This window comes from Castor canadensis, chromosome 5 (genome assembly GCF_047511655.1).
Source record: "Castor canadensis chromosome 5, mCasCan1.hap1v2, whole genome shotgun sequence".
Classification (NCBI taxonomy): domain Eukaryota; kingdom Metazoa; phylum Chordata; class Mammalia; order Rodentia; family Castoridae; genus Castor; species Castor canadensis.
The window spans coordinates 64,257,993-64,270,850 of record NC_133390.1 but is presented as its reverse complement, the minus strand read 5'-3'; the positions used below and the strand labels follow the sequence as shown (position 1 = coordinate 64,270,850).

Here is a 12,858-nt window from a genome sequence, read left to right as displayed (position 1 = left end):
AATTGCAGATGGTTCCTAAGATCAAAGCTAGCTGCCTGGGCCCTATTATTATTGGAGCAATTAGTCTGACATTGCTCCTTCTTCACTGTCCCCAAAGTGTAATTTGGAACAGAAGAAAATACTGATAATTTTCAAGAAAAGACTTTTATGAAAATATGAGCTTTTGCTAGTGATGAGTGAGTCACAGAAGAATATAAACAGAATCTGAAGAGTCTAAAAAGACACCTTGTAACAAATCATATAGAAAGCTATTAGTTTAATCAAGCTTCCAGTATGTCCTAACCAATAGAAGATAAAATATGCCTAGTGTTATAAAATTTTTTCAGTAAATGTTTACTGAAGGATTAGGTGGAAAAACTCACTGGTAAACTCTGTTCTCTTAACATTTCTCCAAAGTTTATAAATGATACTGGTTACAAATCAGGAAGAGTATTCTAATATCAATTTCCTTTGGAATCACCCTTTTAACTCAAACTTCATAAATCATGTTTATTTTATGCTAAAATGAGTCACCACACCAATTGCCCTATTAAAACAAGACATCCTATCTAAATATGGTCACATTGAGTAAATGAAGTCTTTAAGATTGAATATGGAAGTAGATCTGCCTAGCAAGATCCTTGCATATGCAAAAATATTCAAGATCACTTTTGTCACTTCATGTAAGCCTATGTACAATGAAAAATGCTCCATTGTTTAAACTGATTCCTCTTCCTTTTCAAAGCACAGAATTTGGAATTAGGTGAGGGGATGAGAATGGCTATGATAACTACTGGCTGAAGAGATCACTGAGTATTACTAAAAAAAAAAAAAAAAGAAATCTTCATCTACCACTTCATTGATTCATTTCCTTAGTTGCCAACAGATGTTTGTTGCAGGGCACTAAGAGGCTAATGCAGTTAGGATGAGAAACGCAAAAGTCTCTCCTGATGAGCTCACAAGCTGAATTCTACAGACTCTTCATTTTACTTCTCTTGTATAACCCTTCTCCACAGTAGGTCTATGGCATCGTGCATAGCCATTTTACATGCAAGATCTATTTTCTAAGTGGTAGAAAGTCCTGGAATTTATAGAAAGCTAAAAAGGTGTCTTAAAATCTCTTCCATTAAATAAGCTTAGTAAAATTTATGAAATAGGCAAGATTTTGGACTTCCTATGTCTCCCTCACAGTACAGTTGCAAATTTCCTCTAGATACCAACCCTAGGGATAGTCTCTCCTTTCAGGCATAATCCCTCAATTTCAGGTCCCACATGTAATTAAAACCATCTACTTATGAGTTTGTCTCACTTCAATGCCCAGTATCCCTAGGAAAATTACTAACACATAGTAAATGCTCAGTAAGTACAAGCTGTCGATTTTATTTAGACTCATCTTACATTGGAGTTTTTTTTTTCTTATTCCTAGAAAGTTCTTCTCAAAAGCTGCCTTCAGCTCTCAAGCCTTCACCCTCTCTAATAGATGAGCTCATCTTTCCATCTTCTGCTTTCCCATAACTGTTTCTCCATGTAGGTTCACAGGGTCACTCTTTTCTCCCTTCTTTTTCCTCTCTTTGTCTTCCTTTGTACTCAACTCTGAATTCAGAGTAACCAACCCAACCAACAAAGCTGGTGGGGAACATGAGATGTCAGCATTTCTACAGCTTACCTTTATATGTTAGAGTCATTTATTTAGAAAACATTGAGGTCACCACAGAATACACAACTGGGGCTATAGACTCTTGTTGTCTACAACAGGATTCTCTCCTTTTAAGTGAGTAATAGTAACAAAAAATAAATAAATATAATCACTTCAGATGTTCAAAGTGCTCTCGTGTGTGATTTCATTTGATATTTACCTCAAACCTGTATGAGGTAAATAGACAGGTATCATCTATACTCATCGGTGAGCAGTTGTAAGAGAGTAACATATGTATGATAATAACCTAAGTGGCCCAGTTGGAAACTGAGCATGCATCTTTTGAATCCTATTGTAAGAATTATATACATCTTCTATGTCACTGCATATTGTACCATTTTTCCAAATCTGTAGCACTTACCTTTCAAGTTATCAGCCTGCACTCCTAAATGATATTTCTCTTTATTAGGAATCCATTTCTGTCTACAAGAACTCATTCAAATGGACTTACGAGCAGTGAAGTTCAGAGCATGGGTTTCAGAACATGGTGGACCTGGGTCTGAATCCCTACTCTACCATACTGGTCAGGGCAATTTGAACAAGTTACTAACCCTCTGCAGCTCTGTCTTCTCATTCATAAGATGGGACTAACAGTATTTCCTTCCTAGGACTATTAGTTTATGAAGAGAGTATCTAAAACCTAGAAGAGTGCTAACACATGCCTGTAATGCTTATAAATTGTATTCTTTATTCAAATTTTACTCTTTTATACAATTATTTCCTACATTAAGAAGATCAAATGAATAACATTTTGTTTTCTAGACCACTGCTATTGTTATAATAGTCATTGTCATGGAAAGAATCTTGTTACTGGTGATGTAAGGATAAGAAAGCCCTTATTAGAATTTTCAGAAACTGAATTTTGAAGTAACAAAAATTGGAAGAGTCCTTTGACAATTGTAAGGTATTCCAAAGTCATGCAAAAATAACAATGGATCTCCCAGTGCAGCATTTTTATGAAGCTACATTTTTATTGTAACCATATTTTGAGCAAGGGCATCTATTATTTTAACTACCTTAGGCATGCCCCAATATCATTTGCAATAATCTTTCTTAACTTCACCTATACAGAATTCATTACAAATGAATTTTGAAATGTTCATTCCAATAAGCCATGAAAGACAAGACTGCACAATGGTGTTATTTGAGAAATTTTAGAAACAATGAGCTCTTCACACACTTATCATATTCATGAATTTACTTTGGCACAAGAAACTTCTTAGGTCTTGAAAGAAACAAGTGGTTGGCCTTGGTAATTGACCAGTGTCATCCTTTGTTGAGATTAATGCACTTAAAAGTGCTTAATCCTAGTTTCCTGCCAGCTTGTCCAGGCTGGAACCTCTGATGGGCTAATGAATAGTTCACCACTTAACCATTCAGGTTCCCAATAGACTCAAAAAGAAGTAAATGAGAAGTCTGGGAGACATGAATGCTGCCAGGTTAGAGACCGAAGTGGTTAGAGGTAGTTGCTTAGTATGTCTAACTTATCTCCCCATCATGGCTGCCCTTGGATGGGGAAACCTGCCCACATGAGAGCAAGAAGCAGGTGAGATTTCCAGTTTGAAGAAACAGAGAAGAACCCTCAGTTCTTGAAAGAAACTTTTTTCCAAAAGAACAAAGGGACTGAGACATATGTAGTGGTGCACACCCGTACTTCTTGCTGATCAGGAGGCTAAGGCAGGAGAATCATAAGTTCGAGGCCGGCCTGGGCAACACAGTAAGACACTGTCTCAAAAATAAAAAATAGGGCAAAGATTATTCTTCTCAATGAGCCAAACAGACTCAGTTTATTCTTCTCAAATTTTCCAACCAGAAAAATCATTCTTTCCTCTTAGATCCCCAAGCAGTAGGTACATTAAATAAATACACAGAAGTAAACATCCAAAGCAGGGAAGAACTCTCTACAAAAGTGTACATCTAAGACCTATGTACTTAAACTACAGTAGAAGGACATGATGTCATTCCCCACAGCACAGAGCAACTGGGGAAAGGAAGTCTGGAGTCGCATCCAAATTTAGGGCTGGTCATTAAGAATTTGTCAGGATAGGGGTGGGCTACCCAATGTACGAAATGAGCCTAATCTGAATTGTTACTATGAATCCCCCCCCATATAACAAATATATTCTAATAAAAAATGTAATAAAAAAAGAATTTGCCCATCATAACCATGTAGATGTAGAATTCACAAACACTGTTTAAGATTCACTTTAAATATGGCAAAATTGAAAAAAACTTACAAATTCACCAAGCAAAATTATCTTTTCAGCTAACATCAATGAACCCACTACTACAAATTGTGAAGACCCAGGCAGCTTTAAATCTAATATGGCAAAAAGAAATGAAGATGGAAAACTAATTATTTATTGATTGTTTCCTTGCTGGTCATCTATACCTCTTTTTGGTATACCTTATCTGAGTGGATGGCATTTTCTGATGCCCAAGACAGAAACCTGGATACTATCTTTTTGATACTCCTTCATTGCCTCCCTTTCACATCTAATCCATTGCAATTTTGATTAATTCTGAGGCCTTGTATATTTCAAATCTTTCCCCTCCTTCCATCCCTTTATCACAAACCTAGTGCAAAATATCTCTAAATTCCTTCATCAGCTTCCTAAGGGGTCTCCCTGATGCTAGCTCCAAAATTTTGTGTGCGTGTGAGGAAATTGAAGCAGTATGACACTGGCCAAGTACTAAACTCCCTAATGAGGAAGAACAATGAGGGACAGAGCCTGGAGTTGAGTGTAAGTCTCTCAAATTTAAATCTAAGGTTATAACCTCTATTTTATGTTCTACCCTTATATATCTCCCCCACCAATGAAAATACCTGCAATTTTTGCATCTTTTCAACCAGTGTGCTCTAATGACCTATAGAGCCAATTTTAGAACAATTTTTAAATGGAGCCTTAGTGATCATTTTAAGCTAGCTCCTTCTTTTAAAAGATAAGGGGAGAAAGACTTAAACTAGTATAGATGCTCATCCAGACATAGTTCTGACTAAGAGTGGAGTCAAAAGTCAGAATTCAGGTTTCCTATTCATGACTGCTAATCCTAAATCCTAATTCGTGGAATAGACAAATGAATTATAATGTAAAAATTAGCAATTTAAAAGCTATATGAATTTGCAGTATGAAAATATATGGACTGAAGTGATATCAACTACTGATTTGTAAAGAAGAGACAGTTTTTACTAGAATTGAGATTTAGTGGAGAGGAATATAGATATCTTAAAAGTTTGGTTCCCTTATTTATAGGTACTAAAACCAAGGTTCTTTCACTACATCATTTTCCCATTTTGTGCCTATAAAAAGAAATAAGCAGGTAAGTCTAAAGTGAAACCATAACAACAAATCCCAGCTCTGACATGCTTGTTTCCATATGCACTGTCAGTGTGTTCTCACACCTCCTCTCCCTCACAGTAACAAAGATTTCCAAGCTGATGGGAAAATGAAATAGGAGAGGAAACTGCAGACCAGTCTGATGCTTTTGTACATCTTTGAAAACTCAGATGATCAGAAACTTCTATAGACAGAAAATTTAAGTAATAGTTTCAAAAAATGAAGAAAAAATTCAAAATTAAGATGGACCAGATGCTAAAGAGCAGGAGTTTAAGTGAATTTTGCATTCTGTAGTTCACTTTACCCATTGCCTTAAATCAGCTTTTTCCTTTACAAACAGATTGCTCAGCTCTATCTTTTCCACATATACAAAGATGTGTTGATGTATTCTGGCAAATGACCTTTGGACAGAAATGTCCTCTTCTTCTTGATGGTCAGAATCTGCACAAAGTAGCATCAGGCCTAGGAGACCTGTAAAGACTTGATCCACCTTCATAGGATTTGTTTGAAAGAATCAAATTAAAATATCAAATATTTCTGAGTGCATTTCAAGACTGTTATAATTTTGTAGGCCCAGTCATAGTCAGTGAGAGCAGAAAACTGATGCACCAGAAAGTCTTCCATGCAACAGGAGGAGTGTCAAACTGCACCCCACACACAGAAGCAAAATTTATCTGGGTCAATGTAACATAAAGGCAGATGTAAGAGAAAAGAAGGTAAAGTAACCTCCTAATACTAGTCTCCTTTGTTAGTGTCTGAATTCCTTTGACAACATCAGGCTACAGCTGGGAGACTTTAGCCCTCTATTATTTTCATCAGGCTCCTCAAAGCCATCACTAACGAGAGTAATAATAGTGACAACGAAGAAAAAGAAAAATTGTCAAATTACACAGTTACAATTCAAAGTCCTTTTGTATCACTGCTTAGTTTCTAAGAAGGAAAAATGACAAATATTACAATTTTCAGTTAGAATAATTAAGGGTGTATTGGTGGAGGGGAAAAGAGATCATAGATTCTATTTCCATAAAATCCTAGGCAGTGTCTTATTTAGGTAAACCAAGTCCCCATTTTCATTATTCATTTTTATTTAGTCTTTTTATTTCTTTCAGTACTGAGGATTTGAGCTCAGAGCTTCATGCTTGCTAAGCAAGTACTCTACCACTTGAGCCATGCTCCATCCATTTTTGCTTTAGTTTTTTTCAGATAGAGTGACATGTTTTTGCCCAGGACTGACCTGGACTGAAATCCTCCTATTTAAGTCTCCCACATATCTGGGATGACAGGTGCATACCACCACACCTAGCTTATTGGTTAGGACGGGTTCTCAATAATTTTTTTGCCTAAGATGGCCTCAAAGCATGATCCTCTTGATACCTGCCTCCTTAATAGCTGGGATTACAGTCATGAGCCACAGTGCCTGCCCTTTTTTTAACTTTGTGGTGATCAGTCCCACTCATCCAATCATGAGTCATGAAAGTGGAGCTTCTAGACAATCCCTTCTCTGCCTCTTTCCAAGAAGATTGTCCTCCTTAATTCCTTCTTGAATGGAAATTCTGAAGTGCCCTCTGGATCTCGTATAAACCCATGCACCTGTCCTTCCTACAGATCCTCCCACCATCACAGAGTCCAAGAGCAATGAAGCCACCACAGGACGACAAGCTTCACTCAAATGCGAGGCATCGGCAGTGCCTGCCCCTGACTTTGAGTGGTACCGGGATGACACCAGGTATGTGCCAAACCTGCCATGCCCCAGCTTCTCCCCTGAAAGTCCTGGAGGCCTCAGAAGATATTTAGCTCTTCCTTTTCAATCTCTTTTTGAAGTGCTTTGCCTAGAGCTCTTAATCTGAAGTCCCAAAGTACTCAGGTAAATTATAAGAGGTGAAGTACATTGTTTTGTGGGTAGCTTCAATCTGCATGTCTGTTGCTTATAGCAGAAATCCAAGTCCAGCGGAACTCATCCATTCCAGAGTCTTCTCTATAGATGGATATTGGTTCTGATCATAGGAACTGAACGATTAAAATGAGAAATTGATCAGAGAATGACAGACTCTGTTTTTTTTTTTAACTCTGATGTAAAGATGAGAAAGGAATTACTAAGCTAATATTTTCATCAATTTTCCTTTTAACACTTTTGTTTTAAACTCTTAGGATAAACAGTGCTAACGGCCTTGAGATTAAGAGCACGGAGGGCCAGTCCTCCCTGACGGTGACCAACGTCACTGAGGAGCATTATGGAAACTATACCTGCGTGGCCGCTAACAAGCTGGGGGTCACCAACGCCAGCCTAGTCCTTTTCAGTAAGTATGCCAAGGTAGAACCTGAGTGGGAGTAATTAAAGTGATAGATTTCTCTCATGGAAACTTGAAAATCATTTATTTCTGTATTAAAGGTAAACTTATATAAAAATAAGAACATACTTACTGACACGAACAACTACAGTTATTAATCCCCATATACATAGAGAGATTTACAAATGGAAGAAATTTTCTCTGTGGTCCCCTAATTTTGATAACTGCCTAGGTTTTTGTTTGCTTTTCTTAGTTATATTTTTTCCTGTTTAGTTAAACTGCAAGAACATTTGAAGAACACATATGTCCTGCATGGTGACCCCTGTAAAAAGCAGTGGTGATGTAAGAGTCTGGAAATAGATGGCTATTAGGAAAACATCCGTAATTAAGGTGAAGAAGAAATATTCAGTGAGAATGGAGAAGGTGCTGGGAGAGGGGAGAGGCTGGAAAAAGAAAGTATATTTTTAATGACACAAGAGGAAGGGTGGAATGAATGATTAAAATACAAGATAAAATAGAAAGGAGGGGGAGAAAGGTTGCAAAAAGGCTTCCGTATGACAGAAGGAAGCATTAGTTTTCCCATATACTTTTTGCAAGAGGGTGAAATGGCAAGAAAAAGAGAATTTCTGAAGATCAAAGAAGATCGATAAAACTCACTAAGAAGGGGACAGTCATTTCAAAGTTCCTGATTTCAGCAGCAGATCCCACCTTGGAGTCTTGCTCTTTAGCAGCATTTGACAGTCAGGTCTCTGCCCACCCAACTTTGTTAACCAAGTAGCTATGAAAAGAAATGCAATCCCCCTGGATAGACAGGGGGAAATGGCATTTGAAGCAGGAAGTCAGTTGTTTGCCAGAGTAAGTTAAACAAAAAGTTGGCACATGCTGAACCACAAAGTTCATTTGGACTCAACGACAAAGTCTAAAGAACATGCTGTTACGATGTTGGAATAGCAATTCTTTTCTGCACACATTCATTTGGAAAAAAAATATTATGGCAAGGGAAGATACCTCTATCTTGTTCTTTTCAGTTTAGATGGGCCTTCAAGAAAACAGGTTCTCAGAAGAAAAATCGATGTAAGTGAGAGTGCTCTCAAAACATGGTACTAAAACCATGTTAAAACACTCAAAATCTAACTCCACTGATGAAAAAAAATCACCACAAATTACCCAAAATTTGACCTTCAGTTTCTCATCCATAAGTCTTATTGACTTCAGTCTGTGACAATTTGATGAAACACAGCTGTACACACTGCTTGAGCCACTCCATCAGCCTGGGACACAGCTATACAAATGTTATATCAATATAGGAGAAATGACCCAAACATTGTATGCACATATAAATAAAATAAAAATTTAAAAAAATAAAATAAAATTAATATCTCTGTTCACTTATCTCCAAAGACCAAATGTCAGTGTTCTGTGCTCCTACTGGAGACATCAATATCCACAAGACACTGGGAAGATATGTGTTAAGAAATGTAGTTACCTGATTCATATCCAATATTAGGGACTCCAAAAGTATGGGCAAAAACCACCCTCAACTATGAATTCAAGGTTCTAACAGGTCTGAAGTGACCTGATTAGGTAAAATAACATATACTCAACAAGAGGGTTTTAAAGGGATTGGAAAAGAGAAAATGGAAGAGTTGGATTAGTTAGAAAAAATAAGCAATTGCTTGCTATTAATACAAATAATTTGCATTGAGAACTTACTTCCTTGTTCCATGAGAATGAGAAAAATACCAATGATATATTTCAAATAAAAAAAGGTTGCTTCTAGATTGAGAAAGTGAGAAAGAAAGAGACAGGAGGGTGAAAAGATGGACTACTTGGACTAGGACTTAACCCAGTGAAACTAAGAAATGTCATGAATCTTGCAGAATTTCTGTTTGTAAACTGAAAACCAAGGAATCAGGCAAGTGTTTCATCATCAGAATGCCCTTGATGATTTGGGAGAAGTCATCCTCAATTATGTATTTCGTGGTGCATCCCTCATGGCCCTCTCTACAGCAGTCCACATGGGTACTAGTTCTGCATTTAGCAACTTGCACAAGCAGCATATTCATCAGCATTTGCTTTGGAATTGGTTTCCCACATTATGGTGAAGTTAAGAGGTGTTATTCTTATTGAAGAAATATAATCTGAAAGGTCAGTAGGTTTTGAAGTAAAAAGTAGCTATTAAAATTGCAGAAAATTAATGAATCAACTGCCCTGTTCTTAGACCCAAAGCCTAGTTATGAATATTTGAAGGAGGAAGCTCTGCTTCTTTTGCAGTGAGAATGGTATTCCTCCCCACCCATCCCAACTCTATCAATTAGGCTTGGGACGTACATTGTTATGCCCTACACAGCTGGAACCTTAAGGGTGGGGCTCTATGGTGGCACAGTTCACACAGAGCCAAAAAAAGAGAATGGAAGAAAAGGAGGGGGAGAGAGCAAAAGAACAAGGAAAGAAGGGAGTGAGGGATGAAGGAAGAGAATAAGGGAAGGAAAGAAAAGGAAAATTGAAGTGCATGTGTGAATGGCTTGTCTATTACTTACATTCAAGAAAATGGTATTAATGGGAAAAAGGAAGATCCATGCAAGGGTTGGTGGTAGTACTTTTTCACAGAACGGTAGTAGAAGGGGATGTCTGCAGCCAGAGGCCCAGACAGAAGCACTGTGTGGGCAGCAGGGTGCTCTGCTGGCCACGCCAGTCCAAAGCAGATGCAGCAGCTGGTGAGCTGCTGCCAGCCAGAGACAGCAGCAGGTACAGTCCGGAGCCAGAGCCCCTAAAGAGTTCAAGATTATTCATCCTTGGTGGGTCAGCACATTTTCCGCCTAGTCCACTGCAGCGACATGCTGACTTTTTACGGTGTCAATTTGCAATCACTTGTCCTCAACAACATAACACATACACATTTTTTCCACTCTCTATCCAAATATTGATCTCTAAGAGGGTCAAAGTAATTGAATGAGATTGCAATAACAAATTCTATTCATAATAATTTCTTCCTAAGGTAGTGGAAGCATTTCTTTCTCATTTGTCTTGTTCTTCACACATTCTAGCACTCTGTCAAAGATTACTTCAGTCCATGTATTCAAACAGTGTTTTTCATATCTTTTTCTTCTCCCCTAGGATAAGTGTTAAACCTTATATTTTTTTTCTTAATGTGTTAATTCAGTGTCACAATGTGTATGGAAAGGGATTCAGGACTCTTTGTTAAACAGAGAGTGTGTGTGATGTAGATAAAGATTTGTACATCTGGTGAGGCCAAAAGAAGTTCATATGTCTGCATATGAACATAACAAATTTCATTTCCACACTTGGACTATATACCAACAAAAGTGATAGGTTTATCTTGTTTTAGCTCTTACGCTGAGTTTAAGTGGAATGGGAAAGGAGGAAGAACAGGGGTGATGATTTATGTGTTATTATTTCTCGTGAGTACTCAATATACTACATAGTATATGCTAATACTAAATGTTCACATACATTATCTTACTAAGTTGTCAGGACAATCTAACTATGTACTCATAGTTATACAACTCTGTTATACAAAGCAGTTATGTGATTAGTGCAACTGAGTAAGGCTGACCTTGGAATTTAAGTTTAACTAATCTGTTTCCAGAGTCCAGTTTCTAGACCAATACATTATCAAGTTATATAGGTGGACAAAAATGTCAAAAGATATGCCTTGCAGTTTGGAAGTGAGGAAACATCTAACTCCTTTCACTTAATAGGGACTTCCCCCTGGCTTAACTCTGCTCTGTTCCCTCACAGTGGCTTCTGCCACTTCCCACTTTCATTCCTCTTAACACCCTTCAGCCTGGGTCCATTAGTTTACTGACTGTGGGCTTATCTTTAACATGTTGAGATTCTCAACTAGTATTCCAGACTAGTGGCTTGCGGGGAGTTAGTCCTACATGTTAAAGGATAGTCTTACCGAAGGACTGCCTGGCACTTTAGAGAAATGTGTGGATTAGAAAGGTATTTTGAGGCTATTGAGTGCAAAAGAATAAAAATACAAAGAAATACTGGACCATGCCATATCAGTGTGTAGGAGATATTTTTTCATTTTCTTTTTAATTTTAAAAGATCATTAACTTGTAAATCTATAATTGACTAGATTTTAAATACTACCTAAGAAACCCAGAACTATACCAAGTCTTTTTACTTCCGCCTTTCCTTTAGAAACCATTCTAAGTTATTATTTGAGAGGTTATGTTAAACATACACCGCTCAGTGATGCTAGTTATGACTTGGCAGACCTCTTAACCAGTTTCTTATAGAGTCACATAATAAAACAATCTGAGCTACTATTTGAACACTAACCCCTGTAGTTTGAAAGAGTAGCTGCAAACTCCTTAAAAAGGCTTTTTGTGGTTATGGAAGAAAATAGGTGGGCACTTGGACTCCTTTTCACTTTAAGTGTAGGCATCAAACAGGTTGACTTGCAGAAAGACCATTAAGCTTTTTAATACCAATTAGAAAATAAATCATACCAAAGCCAATAAATTACCTCAATATAAGAACCCTACACTCAACTCCAGCTTTTGTCATTTAGGTGCCTTTAATTCAAAGTGTTTCCTTCTACTGTGTTAATGCTCCTTTAGTTGTTTCTCAAAGTATCCAGCAGAATAAGCAAATAACATCCCACCCTACACCCCTACCACTCATTTAGCTGACAAATAAAAAACACTTGCAGTTAAAGGATTTGCTAAAAGCCACAGCTTACTCCTGGGGCCAACAAGTTTTGTCCCTAACACCTTCTAATCAGATGTTGACCTCCTCAGGTGTTCACAGCCAAAGGAGAAGCACCCGCCCCCAAGGTTCCTGCCCTCCCTTAGTTTTGAAAACCAATAGCTGGAAATTTTCTTTTTCATTTTAATTGGTATTTACTTCACTTTACACTTCACTGTTGTGAACCCATAAGCCCTGCCATAAACTCTAAAAGAGCAGCAGAATAATGGTAGAAGAATAGCATAAAAAACTGGAATGCATCTTAGGGAAAGAAAAGTTAAAGAGATGGAATAAAGAGAATGAGACTAACTAATGGGGCATGATAAGCCTAAAATGATGATAACAGGGTGGAGTTAAGATGATAATGACAAGTTGGGAAGCAGTTGAAAGGGCAACCAGAGGAAAGTGGGTGAGATGGCTTGGCAATATAAATGGCCTTGTGGAAATAAGGCCAAAGTGCATTCACCCAGCTGTGAACAGTATAATGAGAAAATATTAAGCCGAGTCATTTAAACAGTCTGAATAATAATAGTAATAATAAAAATAAAATACAGTTGAAACAGTATAACATGAGACAGTGGTCTCCAACACTACATAAATGCTGAAAGCAGTTCTGCTATTTATTTTTAAAACTGGAAACTTAATAGCAAATAACCAGTGACGGTTTAAACCATTTTTCTACTTGACACTTATGTAACTAAGACACCATTGTTCATTGGGCTATTATTGACCTGCTCCATCTTAATGCACTTAGGAAACTTTCAGCACTCACTCTGCAAGGAGTCTGGTTTTTCTCAGTGATCAGATGTATTGAGGGCCAGAGACCAGGAAAATC

The 12,858-nt window shown here is 37.5% G+C and overlaps 1 protein-coding gene across 2 annotated transcripts in view; it reads left to right on the top strand.

Annotated features, from left to right (window-relative positions):
- Lsamp (limbic system associated membrane protein) overlaps window positions 1–12,858 on the top strand; it is a 606,667-nt gene that overhangs the window by 569,437 nt on the left and 24,372 nt on the right. For both annotated transcript variants that reach the window (XM_074073203.1, XM_074073204.1), the window contains exons 5-6: window positions 6,619–6,739; window positions 7,162–7,310. In XM_074073203.1, coding sequence (XP_073929304.1) covers window positions 6,619–6,739; window positions 7,162–7,310 — 270 coding nt within the window. The remainder of the gene's footprint in view (window positions 1–6,618; window positions 6,740–7,161; window positions 7,311–12,858) is intronic.